Raw genomic sequence first — 16,743 nt, forward strand, 5'->3', positions numbered from 1 at the left:
CAGAGCAGTACAAGGGGTTGGGAAGGTGAGCAGTGGGTGCCTGTCCTTCCCCCTGCAGCCACACTGGGACTGAAGTCCTTCAAGCAAATTTATTTTTTGAGTGAGCCAAAATAACAGGAATGCCGAGGTTGAAAGCACTGGAGTGAGTTCAAAGGACAGTGTTTCCACTGGGAAATAAATCTCTCACCATTTTGTATAATTAGACAAGGAAAACTAAAAACTGTTTCAGAAAGAATTCCCAGAAGCAATATCCAAGGAGGAGGTGAGAGGTGCGCTGGGCAGGAATGTGGGGCTGGGCTCTGCTGTCACTGCCACAGGAACACGGGTGGCATCTCCAGCAGCAGGGCTGGAGGAGCTCCAGGAGCACTGACAGATGTGCCAGGAGCACTGACAGATGTGTCACCAGGAGCACTGAGAGATGTGCCACCAGGAGCACTGACAGATGTGTCACCAGGAGCACTGGGACAGGGGCAGGGCACGGGGGGCTCCAGAGGCACATCCAGAGTGGCCGTGGCACCCAGCCCGAGTGGAGGAGGCAGCAGACCCTGAGGGGACACACCGCAGGAGAGGGAGGCAGAGAACAGAGGAGGGACACGGCAGGGACACGGCAGGGACACGGCAGGGACACGGCAGGGACACGGCAGGTTTGGGGCTGTGAGTTTGGGAGGTGAGCGCTGTCCCCAGCCCGAGCAGCCCCTCAGCCCCCGGGGCCGGGCTGGGGTCACATCGCTGCCCGGGGTGCGGGCGCGGTGTCGCCCCGGGCACAGGTGCCGAGAGGGGCCGGTCTCAGCTGCCCTCTAGTGGGGAGCGGCCACGGCTCCGGCACGGCTGGGGAAAAGCCCTCCCAGCCCATCATCCCCACCCTGTCCCCAGCCCAGACCCCCGAGTGCCACCTCCAGCCCTTCCTTGGGCACCTCCAGGGATGGGCACCCCAACCCCTCTCTGGGCAGTTCCAGTGCCTGAGCCCCCTTTCCATGGGGAAATTCCTGCTGTGCCCACCCTGAGCCTGCCTGGCCCAGCCTGAGGCCGTTCCCTCTGCTCCTGTCCCTGTGCCCTCCTGGCAGGAGCTGTGCAGAGCCACAAGGGCCCCCTGAGCCTCTCCTCCTCCTCACTCATTCACCACAACCTTACCTAAACACTTACCTTGTTCTTTGCCACAAGACACAGCCTAATTTGTGCCTCTCCAAAACCCACAGCCCAGCACAGCCACCATCAGCCAACACAGCTTTTATTCCTGACTCAGGTTCCAAGGAACTTTCAGAATCGCTCTGGCCTCCACCACATACATTTGCAAACTGCATCAGCAGAGGAGAAAATCCATAAGAAACTGATCCTGAGTATCTTAACAAAACCAAACACCGCTGCTCCGTCATGGAGTTAGCAGTTTCTCCTGTTTCCAGCCTCTGCAACATGGAAGAAAACCCAAAGTCAACACGGGGGCTTTATCCAAATGAATAACAAGTGGTAAGAGTTAACGGCGTGATGAGGGCTGTCTGGAGCTGCTCTGACTGTGAGACACAGCGTAAATCTTCTCAAGTTGTGACAAATGTCTTGGCTATTGCAGCCACATTCTATGTTTAAATCTCACTAAGATGTAATTTGACATTTGGGTTTACTTTTTTCATTATAATTAAGAAACAAACTGCAGTCCGCGCTAATCTCTCCACAGCCTGAATTTGCTCATGGAATTACCATCCCCGCCGTGCCAATCCTTCCCCACACTCTACAGTCAAATCAAAGGAAAACCAGACATTCTTTCCAGTAGGGTTCTGGTTACAGAAGTACAGTCAAAGCACAGGATGGATATTTCTAGGAGTCCAAAGGTCAAATCCTCATCTCTTGCTCAAGGAAATCCCTGTGGAATAGGTAACACGAAGATAACGCGCTGCACCCTGGTGTTGTAAGATAAGAACCCAAACAGAACAGCCCACAGCTGCATTTTTGATGGATGGAGGAGGATAACTGAGGACAGGGAGCTGCCTCATGTGTCAACACACTCCACCTTCAGCAGCAAAGTGTCTCTTGGATCCCTTTCCACGCAGGCAGCATTCCCATCGCTCCCACTCCACACCTGGAAGGGCAGTGTAAGCCATCAGCAGTGGAGTGCCACAAGGTATGGCATCGATGCACAGCCACAGCCCTGCCGTGCTGGATGAGCCAGCTGCCCTCAGCTCAGCTGATGGGCACGATAGGGGAGAGCAGCAGCACGCAGGCGGCACCGCCACCCGCGCGCTTTGGAAGGAGCTCTCATGACCACATTCTGGAACAGGATAATCCAGGCAGTCCTGTCCTGGTTGCTCCACTGAACCTTTGGCATGCACAGCTCTTTGCAAGCACCCAAGATGTGCGTCTGCACCTCTGCAGAGTGGCTCTGCTCCTGTGCTGCACCCTGGTACCATCAGCAGCTCACACACAGCTGGGTGCCCGCTGTCCTGCAGCTCCCATGGCAGCTGAGTGGCTTTGCCATCCCTGCCACAGCAGCTCCCAGCAGAGGTGGGCAGTGGGAGGCAGGTGAGGAGGCAGGAGGAGCACAAGACTCCATTCAGACGAGGAGCAACAGTGCACATTTTGTTTCTGAAGAAATGGTGCCACCAGAATCAAGGCAGGGGTTTCTTCAGGAGGGATCAAGACAGCTGGCACCTGCAGCTGGAGAGGCACCCCAGCTGCCCCAGGGGTCAAGAGCCAAGGGTGGAGGAGCAGGCTGGGCCCCTTTTCAACAGGTGACAGAAAAAGGGAGCAGAGGTTGTCACAAAACCAGAGAATCATGGAATGGTTCAAATTGGAAGGGCCCTTAAATCTCATCCAGTTCTACCCTCTGCCCTGTCCAACCTGGATTTGGACCAGGGATGGGGCAAGCACAGCTTCTCTGGGTGGGTGTAAATTGGAACAAGAGAGGTTCAGCCTTGGGGTCAGGAGGCCAGGGAAGCAGCTGGGCTGGAGCCCAGGCAGGCTGTGCCCTCTCCTCCCTCGGATGCTCTCAGCTCCCAACCCGAGCAACCTGCTCTGAGCAGGAGGTTGGACCACAAACCTCCTGAGCTCCCGTCCTACCTGAATTACCTGATGGATCTACAGCTCCAGGCTGGGAGCTGGCTGCAATCCACCACACAATCCTTTCCCTGAAATGCAGGGCAGCACCTCCCACACGCAGCCTCCCGATCTCCCAACTGCTGCACGTTCCAAAAGCGAGCACTTGACCAAGTCCAGCACTCAGAACAGCCTCGTGTGTCCATGCCTCACCTGCCTCCCATGAACATTTCTCCTGACAAACAAGAACCTTTCCACGGTCTGCTCAAACCAGGACCAGTGTCTGTGGGAGCAGGCTGTGCTGGGATGGGACACCCTGCTCCCTGCATGGGCCCTGCTCTCACTGACAGAGCCTGGCTCGAGTGTGCAGACACCCAAAGCCACATGGGCTGTCACAGAACAGCCCAGGCTGCTCTGGCTCTCCACACGGCTTCTCTTCATGTCCCAAAATGCTGCTGGCCACAGGCACAGAGGCCACAGACTGTCCTGGTTGCTCAGCAGTGCTGTAAGAGCCACAGGAGAGTCACCCCACAAAGCTGGCATGGGCCACACGGTGACCCCAGCACCCCAGAGGGGCCTGCTCAGAGCCAGCCAACGCTCTTCAAGCCAGCAGTGAGGTTTGCAAATGCACTCCAAAATAAAAACTAACAACGAGTTTTCTGCAAACCTCCAGAATCCCTTCCAGAGGTGAGGAAGCCTTTGGCACAGCAGGAGCAAACACGGGAACGGGGGCCACACTCCTCCCGCTCACACAAAACGTACAATCCTCCAGCAGACCCAGAAACCGCTGCCAAGGAGCCGCGGGACTCCAAAAGCCCTGGAAATCTACAACGTATTTTCTTCCACTGCTCTTTTTGCCATGTTTTCCTTTCAGCACGGCAGAGCAGCATGTTTGTGCTGGCCAAGCCTACCCTCCTCCTCTCCACCGCACCTCCAAGCAATCCAAGCACGGGAGATACAGTATTACCTCAAATATTTAACCAAGGGATTAAAGGATTCGCTTGGCAGGAGGCAGAAGCTGCCCCACGGTTACAGCTCCCTGCCTGGCTGGCAGGCTCTGCAGGGAGCGCTCTGCCCCGGGCTCCGGGGCTCACCACGATTCCCCCTCTGCTCTGTGCCCCAAAATCGCTGCTCACCGGCTCCCGGCCGTCCATGGCCTCCATCCAGAGCCGCCGGTCCTCCTCCGAGAGCGCCTGCATGGTGATGACACCGGGCCTGCGAGAGAAAGGGGACGCTGTCAGTGAGCACGGGACGGGCAGCCAGCGTGGCAGAGATGAATCTTTCATGAGAGGGAGAGGGAAGGAGGACAAGCTCCTTCCCAGGCAAGCCCCAGCACACGGAGGACGAAAGCCATGGACACCCCTGCAGGTCCTGGCCAGGGTCAGCAAGGAGCATCTCCAACAACCAGCACACCTTTCCAGTGGTTTTGTGTGAGAGCTGGGTGCCAAATTCCTCCTCTGGCCCTCGGCCAGCCAGCTCACCTGCACTGGGCAGAGCACGTGCATGCAACAGCAGGAGAAGGCAAGGAAGGTAGGCAAGGAAGGTAACCAAGCAAGCAGGAGCCCCACACAGCCCAGCCGGTGTCTCACCAGCACCCCAAGCACCAGGCTCACGGAGGAGACCCTGCTGTGCAAAGTGTTTCACCCCCGAGGTGTCTGTGCCCTCATGGCTGTGTCAGTCCCCTGTCTGTACCTGCTGTGAGACACAGCAGTGGCAGTGACAGGATGCTGGCCCGTGCCCCCCTCCAGGAGCAGTGCAGGAGCCCCAGGGTGCTGCTCCTGCCCCCAGCACTGTCACACACACCACAGCCCTGAGCTGCCCTGCCAACCCAGCCTCCAACAAACAGCCCTGGGACTGCTCATTCACTGTAATGAGAGGGGAAAGGACAGGTCCGTGTGCTGCACACATGGCACAGGAGCAGGGCACAGCAGTGACATTGCCCTTGCCCGAGGGCCAACGCCACCTCCACACTCCTCAGTGGATGCTGTCCTGGACCACCCTTTCCAGCAAGGAGTGAAAGCTCCATTAGCTGCTCTGTGACCAGCAGGGTGAGGATGGGTTTGACAAGACAGAGAGTTTGCACAGCCTCAGGTGTGGGGGTGTGGGGACACAGAGGGTGGGAGCTGTGACCCCGCACCAGGGGCTGCCATCTCTCTGTGCCCTGCCTGGCTGTGAGCTCCCAGGATTTCCATGTCCACATCCCGGCCCATCCTGCAGCCTGGATCCCAACACACTCAGCTGGCTAAGCCTGCTCCTCCCCAGCCTTGTGCCTTTGGGCTGGTGTGCATCCCCCCCAGCGCTGCTCCCGGGCTCAGGCAGACAGACAGACAGACAGACCTGTCCGTGTGTCTGTCTGGCACTGTCGCTCCCTCCCTGACTGCTCCCAGGCACAGCAGCCCAGCATCCCTGCAGGAGCACAGTGAGCAGAGTCCCTGGCAACAGGGACACACACAGGGGGGCTGCTGTGCTCTCTGCCCATGGGGCTTCAAACACTGACCTGTGACAGCACAGAGCCCCTGGTGCTGCTCTTCCCAGCCCAGCAGAGCAGCAGCTCTGCAAGGGCACAGGGAGGGAGGAAAGGGAAGGGGATTAAACCTCAGGAGCTGCCAACCACCTGCAGAGTGCTCACTGAGCACGTAGGCTCTGTTCAGTACTCGACCCCCAGAACCTGATAAAGCCTGGGGAGAGGGGTAATTTCTAACTTGAACTTCCCAAGGGTGGTTCAGCCGGAAAACGTGAGCTGCACCAACACTCTGCAGATACCCTTTGGTCCTTGATAAGAGCCTGTAAGAAAATTAAACTTTAACAGGGGCTCTCAAGAGGTGGGCTTGGCCCCTCTGCTGCTGCTCTGTGGCACGCACAGGCCAGGGACCGAGGATTAACCCTTCTCCTAACTGCACTCCCCATCCAACCAGCCCAGCTCTCAGCAGGCACACGGCAGCTCAGCACTGTCCCACCAGGGGAAGCTGTGCCCAGGTCCAAAAACCAGACATAATGTGCTTGATCTCTGCTAATCCCATTGGTGAGTCAGTCAATACTCACCAGCTTAGTGGTTTGGAAGTTTACTCACTTAGGAGGGAAGAGGAAACCACTTAACCATCGCCTCATCTGAGAGGGAAAACGCTCCACGTCCAACAGCAAACGTCTTCAAAACACTGCACAGAGCTCCTTGTGCAGGTACAGAGTGACTCAAGAGCAGTCCCTGGTACCCGGGGAGCTGCAGTGGCCACTTTAGCCAGGGCTTAGGTCTGACTTTAGGCCAGGCTGCTGCTGAAGGCACAGACACCTCAGTGAGAAAGCCCTGGAAGGGCTCTAGCTCAGCTAGGGACACACAGGAAAGGAAATACTGGCATTTCTATGTCTTTAGCCAGAGAAATAGAACAGAGAAATTTAAGCCCTCCATCCATGGTATGTTGGGCACTGGACTCCCAGCAGAGCATGGTCCCAGAGTGGCAGTGCTGGTATCTGGAGTGCCAGCTTCCCTCAGCACAGGGCAAAGAGGTGATAACAGCAAAATGTTTGTTCTGCCTCTGAGCAGATAACAACTCCTCGGGCTTCACTTCAAAGTCAAACTTCTTTAACAGCATGAGGGGAGGGGCTGTGAAACTGAATCAAACCCAATTTCCATTGCAAATAGCCCTGCATTTCCTCCCCCAGTGTTTATTTGCCAGGGCACCCATTGCATCACTTTCCTGAGCAGAACCATCTTCCTGGCTGTGATAAATTTAAAATGCACCCACACATTACACCTCATTCATTATGGATGTGGCCGAGGCCCACGGGGCTCCATGTGCTCCCAGCCAGGTCGGGTGGCTGGCACTGGATCAGCCTCCTGCCAGCACTGCCAGCAGCTGGAAACACTGCTGGAAACACAGCTCCATCCTCACCAGAAACACTGCTGGAAACACAGCTCCATCCTCACCAGCACCTGGAAACACTGCTGGAAACACAGCTCCATCCTCACCAGAAACACTGCTGGAAACACACAGCTCCATCCTCACCAGAAACACTGCTGGAAACACACAGCTCCATCCATCCTCACCAGGAAACACTGCTGGAAACACAGCTCCATCCTCACCAGAAACACAGCTCCATCCTCACCAGCACCTGGAAACACTGCTGGAAACACAGAGCTCCATCCATCCTCACCAGGAAACACTGCTGGAAACACACAGCTCCATCCTCACCAGAAACACTGCTGGAAACACACAGCTCCATCCTCACCAGAAACACTGCTGGAAACACAGCTCCATCCTCACCAGAAACACTGCTGGAAACACAGCTCCATCCATCCTCACCAGGACACACTGCTGGAAACACAGCTCCATCCTCACCAGGAACACTGCTGGAAACACACAGCTCCATCCTCACCAGGAAACACTGCTGGAAACACACAGCTCCATCCTCACCAGCACCAGGAAACACTGCTGGAAACACACAGCTCCATCCTCACCAGCACCAGGAAACACTGCTGGAAACACACAGCTCCATCCTCACCAGCCCTGAGGAAACACAGCTCCATCCTCACCAGCCCTGAGGAAACACAGCTCCATCCTCACCAGCCCTGAGGAAACACAGCTCCATCCTCACCAGCCCTGAGGAAACACAGCTCCATCCTCACCAGAAACACTGCTGGAAACACACAGCTCCATCCTCACCAGGACACACTGCCTGCACACAGCTCCATCCTCGCCGAGCCTCCTCAGGACCAACCCCTCCCACAGCCATGGTGAAACCCTGCTCTGACCTCCCTTCCCAAAAGAGTGGCAAAACTGATCTCTTCTTGTCCCTTCACCCAACAAATGACCCCGAATACTGGGGGTCACTTCTGCAGATAATTATTTACAAAGATAACACACAGCACATACAGGTTTTGCTGTGGGGCAGCTCCTCCCAACACACAGGCTGTACCTGGAGCCAGGTGGAGCCAGCCCACCCCAGCCAGCCCCAGCTGTGCCATCAGGGCAGCAGGACACCCTCCTGGAACCTGAGCTCTTGTGGCAAACAGACCAAGGAGCTGCTGATTCACTCCCAGGTGCTGCATCCCACATTTCCACCTGCACTCCACATTTCCCACCACGCCCCTCTGCCTTTTTCTGGGACACAGGGAGGGGAAGGGACATTTTGGGATCAGAAGAAATCCATTTATAAACGGAGTGAGTGTAGGAGGGTGAGACTAGAGCAGAACATGGCAAACACTTAATAAGAAAGAATATTTTCAATATGCTACAATCTAAAAATGGAAGATTATTCCATATGAGACCACACAGGAAATTTGAATTTTCTCAATATCTCAGCTTTTGTGACAAATGGCCTGGCCTTAAGGAGCTGTGACTAAGCACACTGAGAAAATGAGAAACTGCAATAGCTTTTCCTTCTTCCAGGAAAACAAACAAATAAGGAAAGCAATAGAAACAGATAAGAACTTCCAACTGCTGTAGCAGCTTATCACAGCGAGACAATCTAAACTGCTGATGAAAACACACAAGAGTGCATTAATAACAGGGGCTGAGCTGGGTGAGTGCACAGAGATGTTCCCAGAGCAGAGCAGCCCTGACAGGAGCCCACAGCCACGGGCCTGGCACCAGCAGCCAGGTGTGGCCCCAAAATGCTGGGGAGCAAAGCTGGAATTAAGGGGGAGATTGACCCCAAAAATGCTGGGGAGCAAAGATGGAATTAAGGGGGAGATTGACCCCAAAAATGCTGGGGAGCAAAGCTGGAATTAAGGGGGAGATTGACCCCAAAAATGCTGGGGAGCAAAGATGGAATTAAGGGGGAGATTGACCCCAAAAATGCTGGGGAGCAAAGCTGGAATTAAGGGGCAGATTGACCCCAAAAATGCTGGGGAGCAAAGCTGGAATTAAGGGGGAGACTGACCCTGACCTCAGAAAGTCAGGGTGCTCACACAGAGCTCTGAGCACCCCCAGTACAGCACCAGCACCCCAATACAGCCACCAGCAGCACCAGTACAGCCACCAGCAGCACCAGTACAGCCACCAGCACCCCAATACAGGCACCAGCACCCCCAGTACAGCCACCAGCACGTCCCACAGGGGTCAGGGCCACCGTGGCCACCAAGGGCAGGGAGCCTCATCCCTGTCTGTGCCAAGCCAGCCCTCGCCCCCTGTGACAACCCCCGGGCTCTGTCTAAAGGTGGCTGGAAAGGTGACCCGGCAGAGGCACAGGGACAGCTGCACTCCCTGAGGCTCTGCAGGCACAGGCACAGCACAGCAGGGCTGGGCTCACCTGGCACGGGCAGCAGGGACAGCTCCTGCCGCTGTCAGAGCCCTGCACCCTCAGGTGCATCCCAGAGCAAGGCCAAGAGCCCTCCTGGGATCACCATCTGCTCAGGGCAGCACCTGGCAGGTGCCTGGCAGCCCTCCCAGCCCCATGCCAACCACCCAGCCCCTGTGCCAATTCTCTCAGCAGGAATTTCCCCGTGGAAAGGGGCTCAGGCACTGGAACTGCCCAGGGAGGGTTGGGGTGCCCGTCCCTGGAGGGTCCAGGGAAGGGCTGGAGGTGGCACTCGGTGCTCTGGGCTGGGGACAGGGTGGGGATCAGGCACAGCCTGGACTCAGTAGTGTTGGGGGTCTTTTCCCACCTCAGAGGCTCTGGGATTCTGGCTCTAGAGCTCCACTGTGCACCAGGTGTGGTGCCAGTCACCCTGGGGGCACCCACAGGGCAATGGTGGTGGTGCCTGCAGGGTTCACTGCTCTCCTGACACACCAAACCCTGCATCTGAAGAGCTCCTGCTCCCCAAAAAGCCAGCTGGCACTTTGCAGCAGTTTGCTTCTGGCCCAGAGCAATGACCTACATCATCCTAAATGACAAAGCCTTTGTCATCAGTCAAATGAGATGCTCCTCCTCCTCCCCAGGCTCGTTTTGTAAGACACTGGCTGACATCCCTGCTCACCTTGTTTACAAACCTGATTTAACGTGCAGAGACTACAAACAAGTGCAGTTAATGCAAAAAGAGCATTAGCAGTAAAACACAGTATCCATCACGCTGGGGGTGTGTTTCAGGCAGACCCTAGAACACCATTTGGGGTTAATTTGGCTGTAACAACACAGTACAATAGTTCTAACTTGCCACATTGAACAGGAGAGCTATTTGTGAATGCCAAGGCCAGGCTGGGTGGGGGTTGGAGCAACCTGGCCTAGTGGAAGGTGTCCCTGCCCATGGCAGGGGGTGGAATGAGAAGGGTTTTAAGGTGCAACAGAAACTATTCTGGGATGCTGGGACAAGGAAGCAATGCTGTAATAACAGATCAGGCTCCAGATTTTCAGCTTGGTTGTGCTGAATCATCTTTACAGGAGAAAAACTCACTTTTTTTTCCCACCTAGGAAGGAACAGCTCTTGGCTGGTGCTATTTAGGGAGTTCCTGCTGAGCTCCAGCCTCCAGCCCGTGCTGTCTGAGCTCCCAAAATGCGGGGCTGACAAAAGTTTCTGTGTTTCTGTGCAGTGTCTGAAGCAAGGCCGAGGCTGCCACCTCCAGGCTGCCTGAGAGAGCTGTGGGACAGCCCTGGAGCTGACAAGGTGGAGCTGATCTCCTGCACTGACAGCAGGACCTGGGGGTGCCCAGATCTACCCCAGGAACAGGGGGACTGGCTGGGCACAGCACAGCCTCCTTCAGCCACAGCAAAACCTGTTGTTTCCTCTTCCTCTTAATTTTATCCAATATTTTAGACATCTAATGACAAATTCTGATGCCAAGAGAATGCAGAGCTGCCTGTATATTGGGAAAAAACAGCTTTTTCCTTCAGGTGTGTCCTGCTCTCTCAGGTAAATCCCTGCAGCAGGAATGTGCACATGAAAGGAGAAATTCCTCAGGTTTCCCCTTCCTGTGCTACTCCACTGCCATGATTTGCATGGAGCATGCAGATTTCTGGAGCAGCTCCTGATCCCATGCCTGGCAGGCTCCAAACATCAAGGGAAGCTTCAGCTGCCTCTGAACACGCTGAAGAAAATTATTGAGGCTCCATTCTCCTTCTCCCGCTTTTTAGTTTGGTTTTCACATTATAAAAAAATATCCTCAGGGCAGAGCAAAAAAAAATTCCCTGTGTCAGCAGAAGCACTGCAGGTTTTTGGAGAAAAGCACAGCTCCAGAGAGTGGGAGGCAGCCCCAGGTTATCTCCTGCCTCAGCCAGCACAGGCAGAGCTCCATCACCCAACCCTCCCTGCCACGGGCTGGCACTGAAACACTGCCCAGGCACAGGCTGGACAGGGAGAGGCACCAGAGGGCATCCCAGCATTATTCAACACCCAGACTTTAATGAACTTGGGTTTTTCTGAGACCTCCAGGGAACTCCTGCAGATGGGAGGACAGCTGGACAGGCACACAGCTGGGAGAACACACAGGGTGCCTTTGGAGCAGTGAACTCCTGCAGAGAGGGAGACCTGGGGCAGTGACAAATTCCTCCTGGAATAGCAGCACCAGCCTGGCTTTCCTGTTTGTGTGTGCAAGCCATGCATGATGCCAGCTGATACAGTAACAGCTCTCACTCCTGGCTGCCAGAGATTGAACCCACACACACCTCTGGTCCAGCTGCTGTGTGATAAGTCACAGCACAAGTGTTTTCCTTCTTCAGGAAAAAGGAATGAAAGTGCCTGAAGGCACGAGCCAGAGTCCATTATCACCATCCACGATGAACCAGTAACAGCCAGCCCAGCAGAAAAGCTGACACTGTTCCAGCACACACCCAGGGCTGGAGGAGGCAGCACATCCCTCCAGAACAGCCACAGAGCACCTTCTCCAGGCTGGCAACCCTCGCCTCGTGTGGCCAGAGGCTGCAGAGGTGCTAAAACACCCTTGAAGTCAGAGAGACTTGAGTCAGAGAGGCTTGTAAACCAAAGCACTGACTCAATCCACGGAGAGCACCTGGCTGGGAAAGGTGTGACTCCATGGATTAATGCTTTCCACTCACTGAGGTGTGACTGACAGAGAGGAACTCGGGAACTGCAGCACAGGGGCAGGAGCACAGCCAGGAGCAGGAGCACAGAGCAGGAGCACAGAGCAGGGGCACAGGGGCACAGAGCAGGAGCAGGAACACAGGAGCACAGAGCAGGGGCACAGAGCAGGAGCACAGGAGCACAAGGGCAGGAGCACAGCCAGGAGCAGGAGCACAGAGCAGGGGCACAGGGGCACAGGAGCACAGGGGCACAGGGGCACAGGAGCATAGAACAGGAGCACAGGAACAGGAGCACAGGAACAGGAGCACAGGAACAGGAGCACAGGGGCACAGAGCAGGAGCACAGAGCAGGAGCACAGAGCAGGAGCACAGAGCAGGAGCACAGGGGCACAGAGCAGGGGCACAGAGCAGGAGCACAGAGCAGGAGCACAGAGCAGGGGCACAGGGGCACAGGAGCACAGGGGCACAGGGGCACAGGAGCATAGAACAGGAGCACAGGAACACAGAGCAGGGGCACAGAGCAGGGGCACAGGGGCACAGCCAGGAGCAGGAGCACAGGGACACAGGAGCACAGGGACACAGAGCAGGGGCACAGGGGCACAGGGGCACAGAGCAGGAGCACAGAGCACAGGGGCACAGGAGCACAGAGCATAAGCACAGGGGCACAGGGGCACAGGGGCACAGAGCAGGGGCACAGAGCAGGAGCACAGGGGCACAGAGCAGGGGCACAGAGCAGGGGCACAGGGGCACAGAGCAGGAGCACAGAGCAGGGGCACAGGGGCAGAAGCACAGCCAGGAGCAGGAGCACAGGAACACAGAGCAGGGGCACAGAGCAGGAGCACAGGGGCACAGAGCAGGAGCACAGAGCAGGAGCACAGGGGCACAGAAGCACAGAGCAGGAGCACAGAGCAGGGGCACAGCCCTTCCCTCCCCAGGCCAGCACAGCCCCAGCAGCCTCCTGGCAGCCCTCACCGATCCACAGCCTCCACATCAAAGCAGAACCTCTTCTCAATGGTGTCTGTTTTCCGCCGGGTACAGGATTTCAGGGTGACAGCTTCATCTTCCCCCTGAGAAGAGACAAAATCTCAGCTGAGGCTGAGAACAACCAACAGCCACAGGCCTGTCCCCAGCTGTCAATGAGCAGGTTCAAACCTGGGGGGATCTGGCAACATCACCCTGCTAAGAATATCTGTTTATATCTCTGACAGGAGGACTTGTCTTTTTACCCTTATTTAGTCCAAAACCTTTCATGAGGATCCTTCCTTTCAGGATGCCCACCATTCAATCTGAGCATAAAGCACCACACAACCCATTCTTCATGTGGGCAGGTACTGCTGGACCACAACCTTTGGGCAAAATCAGCTTTCTTTTCCATTGCTGAACAACACTCCTGCTGGCAGTTTGCACTCCACGCTGCATTTTTGGCAGCACTGTGCACACGAGGACTTCTAACAGGAGCAAACACGTCTTAAAATGTTTATTGTATAACAAAGCAACGACAAAACCATTCTCCCAGCCCGAGAACGCCTCTCTGCATCCAAGCTGTACTGGATTTCCAGAGGCTGAGCAGCAGGATCTGTGAGCACTGCTGTCCTCTGCTGGAGGGAATCCTGCCTCAGCCCCTGCCGGCACAGACACGGCTCCTGCAACTGTGAAATTCCACTGATGACTTCAGAGAAAATGAATTCTGAAGGAGTTCCTGGAGACAGACACTTTTCTGGGCTCTCTCTGCTGTTCCTGATGACACCTTGGCTGACCACCCTGTTCCCTGACATCACCATTTTTCCAGGAAACATATTTAGGATCACTTAGATTGGAAAAGACCTCAAAGATCACAGGATCTGAAAGTTGCCCAGAACAGCCAAGCCCACCACTAACCCATGTCCTCACGTGCTACAACCACACATCCATTAAATCCCCGCAGGGAGGGTGACTCGCTGGTTCCTATCCATAAACTCCTCCCCAGAGCCACCACCATTCAGCTCCTGGCACCCAAAACCCTCCCTGGCACCCAGTCCTGCCCATCCCACCACGATGGCAGCAGTTTTCCTGTGGCCCCAGCCCCTCCTGCTTGCTGCCCATGTTGCAGGCACTGCTGGAGATGCTCTTCTGCTGGGACTCTGAACCTGCCCCAAAACCAGCCCTAACCTGGCTGTCCTCATGTGCCTCCAGGGTTTCTGACCCACCAAGAACTCTCCTGGCCCAGCCAGGGCCCCAGCACAGACCCAGAACACAAAGAGCTCCTGCAGGGCTTGTCCCTGGGCTGTGGCAGTGTCCTGCCCCTGGTGCCCCCCAGCCAGCACAAGGCTGCTCCCACTCTGCCCACTCTGCCCAGAATTCAGGCAATTCCCTGCTCCAGACCCACCAACACCCAGCTCTCAAGCTCAGAGGGGCTGGTGCCACCTGTGCCCCAGGAGTGAGGGGTCTCCTCAAGCAGCACCTCAGCCCCTGCTCCAGCCAGACCCCAGAATCCCCCGCCCCAAGCCCCTGGGCTGATCCATGCCCAGATGCCCATGGTGGTCACCACTGACAGACCCTGGAGCCCAGCCAGAGCTGCCCCAGCACGGGCAGCATTTCATGGCAGGGTGGTGCAAGCCACAGGTAAAGCAGAGCCCTGGACAGGGGCTCAGCACAGCCCTGCACAGGGGCTCAGCCTGGCCCTGGACAGGGGCTCAGCCTGGCCCTGGACAGGGGCTCAGCACAGCCCTGGACAGGGGCTCAGCACAGCCCTGCACAGGGGCTCCAGCCTGGCCCTGGACAGGGGCTCAGCACAGCCCTGCACAGGGGCTCAGCACAGCCCTGCACAGGGGCTCAGCACAGCCCTGCACAGGGGCTCAGCACAGCCCTGCACAGGGGCTCAGCACAGCCCTGCACAGGGGCTCAGCACAGCCCTGCACAGGGGCTCGGCACAGCCCTGCACAGGGGCTCAGCACAGCCCTGCACAGGGGCTCAGCACAGCCCTGCACAGGGGCTCCAGCCTGGCCCTGCACAGGGGCTCAGCACAGCCCTGCACAGGGGCTCAGCCTGGCCCTGGACAGGGGCTCAGCACAGCCCTGCACAGGGGCTCAGCACAGCCCTGCACAGGGGCTCAGCACAGCCCTGCACAGGGGCACAGCACAGCCCTGCACAGGGGCTCAGCACAGCCCTGCACAGGGGCTCAGCACAGCCCTGCACAGGGGCTCAGCACAGCCCTGCACAGGGGCTCAGCACAGCCCTGCACAGGGGCTCAGCACGGCCCTGCACAGGGGCTCAGCCTGGCCGTGGAGAGGGGCTCAGCACAGCCCTGGACAGGGGCTCAGCACAGCCCTGGACAGGGGCTCAGCCTGGCCCTGCACAGGGGCTCAGCACAGCCCTGCACAGGGGCTCAGCCTGGCCCTGGACAGGGGCTCAGCCTGGCCCTGGACAGGGGCACAGCCTGGCCCTGGACAGGGGCTCAGCACAGCCCTGGACAGGGGCTCAGCACGGCCCTGCACAGGGGCTCCAGCCTGGCCCTGGACAGGGGCTCCAGCCTGGCCCTGGACAGGGGCTCAGCTGCTGCCAGCACAGCCCTGGGTGCTGGGAGAGCCCTGAAATGGGAAGGGACCAGACAAAACACAGTAGAGCCACTGATGATTACAGGGCTGGGATATGTTAATGCTGAGCTATAATGAAGATGCTCCAAGGCAAGAGGAAATTAATTTTAGAAGCTTCCCTGCCCACAGCTGGCTCCCTGTGCCAGCAGGAAGCCGTGTGGGAGCCTGTCCAGCTGCCCCAGGCTCTCCCCAGCAAGGGGATTGTGTTTGCAAACTGTCCCAGCTGGGAACTCTGTGGAGGGGTCTATTGTTCCTGCTGTAGAGAGCAAAGCCAGCCCTAGACACAGCCCTGGGAGCACTGGGACACAGCATGGGCTGGCTCCCCACAGCCCACATCCACTGCTCCCCTGCTCTTCACACCCCCTCGGGGCCAAGGGGAGCTCCAGGCTCTGCTGTGGCTCTGCCCAAAACAAAACAGCTTCACTGGCCAAGTCACAGGATCATCAAAAACTCACTGAATGGTTTGGGCAGAACAGGCACTTAGAGCTCATCCTGTTCCACTCTCTGCCATGGGCAAGGACACTTCCACTCCACCAGGCTGCTCCAAGCCCCATCCAACCTGGCCTTGGACAAGTCACAGGCATTGGAGAAGGAGCAAAATAATGAACAGGTTCTCTTGTCTGTGCCTTGGAGCAGGAACGAGGGACTGGGGGGCAGGAGCACCCATGGAGCTGGAGCGTGGTGGGTGCACGTGGCTGGCAAAGATCTGTGGGCTCTGGGGGGTTCCTGCCTTTTGCTTCTCAAACCAGGTGCCAAGCCCATTCCCCGTGTGGCAGCCACTCAGCCTGGAAAGAATGTGACCCACTTCACTGCCTTTGGGTCACCTTGCCAAGAAGGTGACACAGTTTGAGCCCCAGGAGAGCCTGCAGCCAGCAGTGCCACGTGCTCCCTGGCAGGACACAGCCCTGCTCCCTGCCAGCACCAGCTCACCCCTTCCCCCCTGCTCCCAGCCCTCACTCACCCCTTCCCTCCTGCTCCCAGCCCTCACTCACCCCTTCCCTCCTGCTCCCAGCCCTCACTCACCCCTTCCCTCCTGCTCCCAGCCCTCACTCACCCCTTTCCCTCCTGATTTCTGGTCAAAGGGCACCATGGTGATGCGCTTGGATTCCCTCTGGTAGGTGCAGTAATGCTTCACCCAGGAAGTCCCAAAGTGACCTGCAGAGCAAACACAGGGTTCATGCCCAGAGCAGCTCCAGTGCCCTCCCATTAGACCCTGCTGTGTTTGGCCATCATTTCA

The 16,743-nt window shown here is 57.1% G+C and overlaps 1 protein-coding gene across 3 annotated transcripts in view; it reads right to left on the reverse strand.

Annotated features, from left to right (window-relative positions):
• ARHGAP26 (Rho GTPase activating protein 26) overlaps positions 1-16,743 on the reverse strand; it is a 107,609-nt gene that overhangs the window by 66,355 nt on the left and 24,511 nt on the right. For all 3 annotated transcript variants that reach the window (XM_054642779.2, XM_054642782.2, XM_054642783.2), the window contains exons 9-11: positions 16,561-16,661; positions 12,907-13,001; positions 4,161-4,239 (exon numbers count right to left, since the gene is read on the reverse strand). In XM_054642779.2, the coding sequence (XP_054498754.1) occupies positions 4,161-4,239; positions 12,907-13,001; positions 16,561-16,661 (275 nt within the window). The remainder of the gene's footprint in view (positions 1-4,160; positions 4,240-12,906; positions 13,002-16,560; positions 16,662-16,743) is intronic.

The sequence above is a fragment of the Agelaius phoeniceus genome, chromosome 15 (genome assembly GCF_051311805.1).
Source record: "Agelaius phoeniceus isolate bAgePho1 chromosome 15, bAgePho1.hap1, whole genome shotgun sequence".
Taxonomy (NCBI): Eukaryota; Metazoa; Chordata; class Aves; order Passeriformes; family Icteridae; genus Agelaius; species Agelaius phoeniceus.